Here is an 8,154-nt window from a genome sequence, read left to right as displayed (position 1 = left end):
ATTATAAGTTTTATATCGTGATTATATCGTTACCACCACCCATCATAATGTATATCGTGATATGAATTTTTTGCCACATCGCACATTCCTAGTGTGTGTCTGTTAACAGAAATGGCCACAACAGCTTATCAATTTCAGCAAACACAAAAATCCCTACAGCTCAGTCTGTTTCACAGATATTGAGGTAAATTTTGGCGTGGAAGCTGAGCGTCGTGACCACTTACCACATAAAATGTTTGACGAGTGTCAGCAGGCGATAYGTGTTCTCTGTACACTCTGTCTTACTCCAGCATTTAAGATCCCACATGAATTGTAAACTTTATTTATTTATTTTTAACTCCTCGACTTCCTGTGCGATCAGGCGTGACGGCCATCAGACCAGAGGAGCTGGAGTTTCCAAACACTATGACGGACATCGACTACGACACGTGGATGCTCAGGTATTACACATGGAACCTCGGTTAGGGGACTCATCGTGCAAAATCCACGTTTTTAAYCCTTAAGTGCATTTTGTTGTGGACTTAGGAGTGCCGAAAATTTGAATTTCCTCTCTACTGGTGCTGCGTAGATATCTTTATATTTTGTTCGGGTTGTATTTTTCAGTTTTCTTTATTCCCCATTAAGTTTTTTGAACATTATTTGTTGCTGAACTGCTAAACAAGTTGACTTCCGGCTTAGAAATTTTGTGAATCCACATTTCTGCAGGTTTGTCGTCTTCATTCTCCTCAGACTCTGGCTCCAACATGTGAGGCTGGATGGACAAGTCTTCCCTTGTTGACATCTTTACATAAAACGTTTCTGCACAGCTAGATAATTGTGCTGTATTTTCTGGACTATAAGTCACAACAGTCAAAAAATGCACCATGGAGAGGAAAACACCACAGATAAGTCATTTCAGAATACCAGGGCCAGCAAAACTATGAAAAAAAATGCAACTTATAGTCCTGAAAATACCGTAACTCTGTTATCAAACTACAAAAATGGTTGAAAAAAATGGTAAAGTGCCTCATTTGAACTTAAAGAGGCAGCACCAAAACGAGTTGCACTCAGACACACCTCAGAAAAGGGGTGAAAGAAGGGCTTGTGGAGTTACAATAAGGAGGAATTCCAACCAAAGCATCACAGTTCCTCTTTTTATATAAATGAGAGGTTTGATTCCTTTTGTTCTGTTCTAGTAGGTAGGTCTTTCAGTGGGAGTATAATACAGTGTTTAAAAACATATTAGTTAAAGTGCCTGTGACACGCCCATCCTTCAAATACAAAAAGTCAAAGAAAGCATCTTTATACTTAAGAAAATCRGGATAAAACACTTTATCCATTTTGTCACATAAACTGGCCTATTTTCTTTTGAACTTGGCTCAGCCAAAGTGAAACAGGAAGTGACATCAAARGGGAACTCATTAATAAAATAACCTTGCTGGTCTCTGTTTGTTAAAACAATTTTTTTAACCTTTAACTCTTCTTCATCTCTCTCTGATAGGGACTAAAAATAATCTAAAGAAACATCAGATTATTCTCTACAGCCTGTGTTGTTCGCTGTTGTAACGACGCTCTGTGTACATGCTGACATTCCTCCTTTGACATCACTTCCTGTTTCTTCGCATGTAAATATCTCAACAACCTGTCCTGATGCATCTCAGTAATCCAGGTAGAAAAAAATCAAAAAGAAAAAAATAAGTAGGTCCTCTGGATGGGTTCTTCTTTAGTGAAACGTTTCGTCTCTCCTCCAAGAGACTTCTTCAGTCTGATGAGTTTCAGATGAACTCAGCCTTGAAAGCACTGCCTCCTCTTTATCATGTGACTAACCTCTTTGTCCACCATGTGGAGGCAGTGCTTTTAAGGCTGAGTTCACCTGAAACCCATCAGACTGAAGAAGTCTCTTGGAGGAGAGACGAAACGTTTCACTAAAGAAGAACCCATCCAGAGGACCTACTTATTTTTTCTTTTTGATCTCAACAACCGTTCATCCCAGCAATGTGAAATTTGTTTTGCAATATGTTATCAATGTTATCTTTCCAAAAATGCATTCATATTCATTGCAAAAATTTGATGTCACAGGCCCTTTAATACATTATGCTAAAAGAAATGTAATAATTATCAAATCGTAAATAAAAGTGAGGGGAAAAAAATTCTAAAAGTTGACGTTACATTTGTTTGTGGGTTCATTCATTCTGTGACTGGAAAAGTTKGGGAACCCCTGACTGAATGATTTAAATGTGAAAAGGAAAGATTTAAAAGCAGGATATGTCCACTTTAATAAAYTTTATCCCAACATCTATACCCATAGGAGCTTCAAAAAGTGCCTTAATATCAGAACCTCTTATTAAATTTAGGTTTTMACACCTGAACATGTTTGTTTTGTCCGCAGTGGAACAGCCATCATGCAGGATGGAAACACGATGCGCAACAATTACGGCTGCGACCTGGACTCTCTGACCACGGGCTCTCGGATCGGCATGATGCGCTCAGCCAGCGGCAACCTCCACTATTACATCAACGGCGTGGACCAAGGCGTGGCCTGCTCCGGCCTGCCGCCAGGTAAGGAACAGGCCCGCCTCGCTCAGGTCGACGGCAACAAACCAGCTCGACATCAGCGTCTCCGTCTGTGTCTTCCAGAGGTGTTTGCTGTCATCGATCTGTACGGTCAGTGTGTTCAGGTGTCCATCACCAGCTCCTCGGGCCCGCTGGACAACAGTCTGTGTACCAGCAACGTCACCGAGAAGAGCTTCCCCATTCACTCCCCAGGTGCTGCGTCCAGCAGAACGTTTCACAGCAAACACCAGAGACAAGCTGCGTGGTTTTTAAAGTTGCGTCTTCATGTTTTTCTCCTCCTTGCAGCAGCAGGCGTCGCTCATCACTTCCACAGTAAACACGGTAAGAACGTGGTGCTGCTGGGAGAGGGCTGCCAGGCCATCAGAATCGGAGGTTACGCTCACGGCATCGCCTTCAGTGCCAAGGAGCTCCGAGCTGACGAGCTGTTTGAGGTCGGCTCACTAAAAATGAAAATTACCAATAAAATCTAATCTATAAAACGTGAAATTTGTTACTAAAGTCAGTTTCTGTTTCCCTCCCRCAGGTGAGGATCGATGAAGTGGACGAGCAGTGGTGCGGTTCGCTGCACATCGGTCTGACCACCCTGGCTCCTCCAGAGCTGCCGTCCCGCCCGCTGTCCGGTCTTTCCCCATCCCTCCCGCAGCTTCGCACCAAGGTCACCTGGCTCCTCTGCAGCTCGGAGGTTCGGCGCAACGGAGCGCTGCAGCGCCAGAACTACGGCTATTCACTGGAGCGGCTGACGGTGAGCAGCAGCTTGTTGTGTTCAGCTTACCTGTCTGTARGGTCGTAAAGGGTGTTAAAGGGTGGTAAATGAAATGAGCAAAAATTAAGACCATTAAAAAGTTACAAATGATAAGGCATTAATTATTTAAACAACTACCCAACTAAACATTTTTTCCCCAGTCTTTCTCCTAAATATCCCTCTTCCTAAAACAATAAATTCACTTTTTGTCTTGTGTTAGGGTTRAATAATAAATTAAAGCTAAAGTAACTATGTATTCAGTAACTGTAATTATATTACACCTACTACAAAAGCTAAGCAAGAAAATGACATTTATCCATTTATAAGTTACCCCTAACTGAAGTTCAAGAGGTTGCCGCTACAGTTGCAGCTCGAACTCATGTTGGTACAGGGGCGGAGCCAAAGGGTCTCCCCATGTGCCACGCCCAAATGATTGACAAGTGGGGGTGGGGATTGCATTTGGCAATAAAAAAGTGGTCAGTTAGAGCTAAAAAAAAAAAAAAGAATACTTTTCTAAACCACTGAATTATTATACAAAGGCAACAATTTCACCACACTAAATTTTAGCTCAGTATATATAAAAATTGATTAATTGTAGCCATTTGAATTTAGCTTTAGTGGACATCTTTTATTTGATTTTAGAATCTGTTAGGCATCACTCGCAGCTACCACCACACTAAATTTCAGCTTYATATCTCTAAAAACTTAAAATTGGGATTTAAATATGACACAGGGATTGCTCTTGGCTACCACCTTACCAAATCTCAGCTCAGTATTTCTACAAAATGGCAGAGGTTTAACTATTTGAAATTAKCTTTGGTGGCCATCTTGGATTTTGTATTTACCGGTACATTCAGGTTTTGTTAAATACTATTCTTGGCTACTATTATATAATTTTTTGCTTTGTATTTAATGGCAGAATTACAGCCCTTTGTAACTTTAGCATTAGCGTTTAGCTTAAATTGGGACTTGCAATCCTTCTTGACTACACCACAACAAATTTCACCTTAGTTTTAAAATGGCTGAATTATATACATTTATATTTAGCTGTGGTGGCCATCTTTAACTTTAAAATCCAGGGTAGTTTTCTTTATATGTGCCCCCCTTGTAAAAAAGTCTAGCTCCACCCCTGTGTTGGTATTAAATTATGTTGTGATGGTATTAAATGTTAAAGAATTTCTGTTTTTACCCTGTTTTAGTTCAGGGATGAACAACTGGTAGCTCTTACATTAATTTTTAAAATTTACAACAAAATAATGATKTTCCTGTCAGAACTGCACCAGAAGTGCAACAGCTAGCTGCAAGTAACCACACAGTTCTGTGTGAACAACCGTGTTGTGCAAAACGTTTGGCGGAGAAAAGTTTGGGAAATATCATTCACAAGAACTTTATTTAAATTAATCAACTTGTGAGGTCGTGAAGAGGAATAAAACTTGTTTTTCACCTCCTAAAATGAAACAAAAGCCGTTAATCCTGAACGTGTTTCCAGGTTGGGAACCGTGTCGGCGTGAAGAGGTGCAACGACGACACCATGCACGTCTTCATCGATGGGGAGGACATGGGACCTGCTGCGACTGCGATCCCCAAGGTACGCCCACCTCCTGACCACATTCACACAAAACCTCCTTTAAACCTCTGGTGACACTCAGCCGAGCCTCTCTGGCGCCCCGCAGAACGTTTACGCCATTCTGGACCTGTACGGGAGGATAACGGCCGTCTCCATCGTCAGCTCGTCTCTGACGGAGGACTCTGAGAGCGTCAAGGCGCCGTCGCTCACCTCAGACAGCTGCAGCGAGGGGGAGGAGGACGGCAGCCCTGTCAGAGAGGTCCAGACTTACATCCAGTTATCTTCCTGAACACTTTGTCATTAAAGCGCCTGTGACATGCTTATCCTTCAAATACAAAAAGTCAAAGAAAAAAGCTGTATATTAGGAAATTTGGCATAAAACACACATTTTTATTCACTTTGTCACATAACTGGCATATTTTCCTTTTAATTCGGCTTGGACAAGCAAACAGGAAGTGACATCAAAGGGGATCTCTTTAAGAAATCAAATTCTTTGGTCTTTGCTTATTAAAGCAATATTGTTTGAACTCTGACACTTCTTCATTTATCTCTGATAGTGACTTTAAATAATCTAAAGAAACGTCAGATTTTTCTTTACAGTCTATCCACTGTAGTAAAGCTCTGTTTACATTCAAACATTCCCCTTTGACATCACTTCCTGTTGCTTCACATGTGAATATCTCAACACCTGTTCATCTCAGTGGCATGAAATGTTTGTTGTAATAAGTTATTAGTGTTGTATTTCTGAAAATGCATTCATATTTAGTACAACAATTTGATGTCACAGGCTCTTTAATACTTACTCACTTCCTGTTTGGACTTCAGAGTTCTGTAGAAGCTCTTTTTTTACTCAGACGGCGCCTAAAAAAAAGAGCCGTAAATTATTTATCATAGTTTTGTTTTATTTGTCCTTTTCAACACAATTTAAAAACTGGTGTTTTAATTTGAAGTCTGTTTTGACACAGATGGGAACAGATTTTTACAGAGGGTGTATTTTTCCCACTWAAACAGTAAAGGGTCATGTGACTATGACATCATATTAATCCTTATTAGCTAAATACCACAATAAATCGTGATWAWTTTTTTTTGCCAACATCGTGTAACCCTGTGAGTTTCTGTTGCTTTAGTCTTCATCTTTTCTTGTCTCCTCCTCGTTTAGGCTGAGAGCGAGCAGTGTTCCCTCGTGCCCACGGTCATGGCGTTCCTGGAAAACCACGGCAAAAACATCCAGCTGTCCAACCAGAACCTGACCGCGGCCCGAGTGTCGAGCTACAACCAGGGCCTGCTGGTCACCGCCCAGCCGCTGGCCCGTCAGCAGCTCTTCCAGGTGATGAAGGGTTTCACGCTTTCTCCTGGTGTTTGGTTTTAAAGCTAATGGTTTTATTTCCTTTCGGTACCAGTTTCAGATCGATCGTTTGAACCCGTCATGGACGTCGTCCCTGTCRTTAGGGGTGATAGGCCACTCCCCTGACCGGCTCAACTTCCCCTCCACGGCGTGCTGTTTGAAACGCTCCGCCTGGCTGCTGCAGCGAGACTCTGTCTTCCACAACTCACTGAAGGTAAAACACTAGAAGTTTAAAACATCCTGCCATTATATTATATTATATTATATTATATTAATTAAACATTCAGTAGCATTTGTTTTTATTCATTTTGATCAATATTCAGTCGGAACAAGCTGAACAGACAATCCACATCAACCAGATGAACACAACAAAAACACTGACTGGTCCCAATAACTACATATGAACAAAGAAATGAAACCATTGAACTTAAAATCTGGACAGATCACCTGCTGAGGTCTGAACACAGTCTCACACCTTCCTCCTGGTCCACATGGACCTGCTGGTGTGTAACCAAATGTCTCAAGTGAGAGAACAGCTAATTAATATGCTAACTCGCCATCTAGTGGTCAGAGGTGGTAATCACAATCTGTCAAAATGATGGATGGCCTTCAGAGTTTTCTGTCACCGTTTATTTAAAAAAAAAAAAAAGTCAAACCTATTCCGTTAACATGATCCCTGGTAAACACAGATCTGTCAGGCTTAGTTGGAGGTTATTGATTTTTATTTTATGTGACAAACGGTCCTCTTCAGATGGGCCTGTTCAGTGATGGAGTTTATTATTTTTATCTAATGTTTCAGATATGTGAGAACTACGGTCCTAACCTGGACACTTGTCCAGAGGGSACAGTGTTGGGTCTGCTGGTGGACACCAACAGTTGTCTCCACCTCTATGTTAACGGCATGGACCAGGGTGTGGCAGCGCAGGACATCCCTTCACCCTGTTATCCCTTCATAGACCTGTATGGCCAGTGTGAGCAGGTTGGCACACACACACACACACACACACACACACACACACACACACACTGAGTTCAAATCTGTTGAAGTGGAGTTTTGTTAGAAAGTTTGTCATTAATAATTGAGTTGGTGTAGATAGCTCTTTGAATGGCCTCAAGTCAGAAGAAATGTTGAATTTTCCGGACTATAAGTCGCATTTAATTAGGAATTAATTTCTCAAAGTAAGAACTGACATTTAACCTGGAATCACACAATAACACCCAGAACAAACCTGGGCTGCAGAATAGCCTTAATTAACACAACAAGTAAGTTACTGGTAAATTCACCAGTCTCCTCCCACATMACGTGATCAGCTTTMTTCATTTTCTTCATCRCAGTAAGAGAAACCTCTGCTTTTCACCACTCCCTCATTCACTCCAAACTTTCTTTCTGCAGCTCAATTACGGTTTTGTGCTGCGTACTTTTTAAACCCGGTACAGGAACAACATAYACTGTAGTTGTCAGAAGCCTAGAGCGCCCTCTTGTGGCTGTAGGTGGTAGTATTTACTTCCTGTCAGTCAGTATGAACTAAACACATTAGTCAAAAAATGTGTCACAAGGAAAATAAAGCATAATTTGCAGGACCAGCTAAACTATAAAAAATAGTGCTAGAAAGTACTGTAGTTTTTGTTCAGGCTAGTTTAATAAGCTAAAGGTTACCCCCAGTTTACACTATATGCGACCAACCTCCTCAGTAAATACCCACCCATTCTAATCAATGAGAGTGTTTACACTGGCTCCGCACAGCGGCGGTGAGCGGATGGCAATCCGCCAAAATTAGATCAGATAYTATTTTTGCCGGACTCTGGAGCTGCTCCAGAGTCAATCTACAAAGATCACATCACACAAATAGGAAAAGGAACGAGCACAACATCTGTATTTTCAAAATAAGACACCATAAGGTGGAATAATTCTGTCAAAATCCCAGCTATATTAATAAATATATGGAT

At 41.2% G+C, this 8,154-nt stretch overlaps 1 protein-coding gene across 1 annotated transcript in view; it reads left to right on the top strand.

Moving 5' to 3' along the window:
- Window positions 1-8,154, top strand: part of neurl4 (neuralized E3 ubiquitin protein ligase 4) — a gene marked incomplete in the record, with an annotated part of 45,752 nt that overhangs the window by 27,629 nt on the left and 9,969 nt on the right. Inside the window, 10 exon segments of the mRNA XM_014019551.1 lie at window positions 336-440; window positions 2,369-2,538; window positions 2,617-2,745; window positions 2,839-2,984; window positions 3,077-3,295; window positions 4,785-4,883; window positions 4,969-5,121; window positions 6,022-6,189; window positions 6,263-6,421; window positions 7,007-7,186. Coding sequence (XP_013875005.1) covers window positions 336-440; window positions 2,369-2,538; window positions 2,617-2,745; window positions 2,839-2,984; window positions 3,077-3,295; window positions 4,785-4,883; window positions 4,969-5,121; window positions 6,022-6,189; window positions 6,263-6,421; window positions 7,007-7,186 — 1,528 coding nt within the window.

Source organism: Austrofundulus limnaeus, unplaced genomic scaffold (assembly GCF_001266775.1).
Source record: "Austrofundulus limnaeus strain Quisiro unplaced genomic scaffold, Austrofundulus_limnaeus-1.0 Scaffold223, whole genome shotgun sequence".
Lineage (NCBI taxonomy): Eukaryota > Metazoa > Chordata > Actinopteri > Cyprinodontiformes > Rivulidae > Austrofundulus > Austrofundulus limnaeus.
Note: the sequence above shows the minus strand (reverse complement) of the source record. Positions and strands in the feature narration are given on the sequence as shown.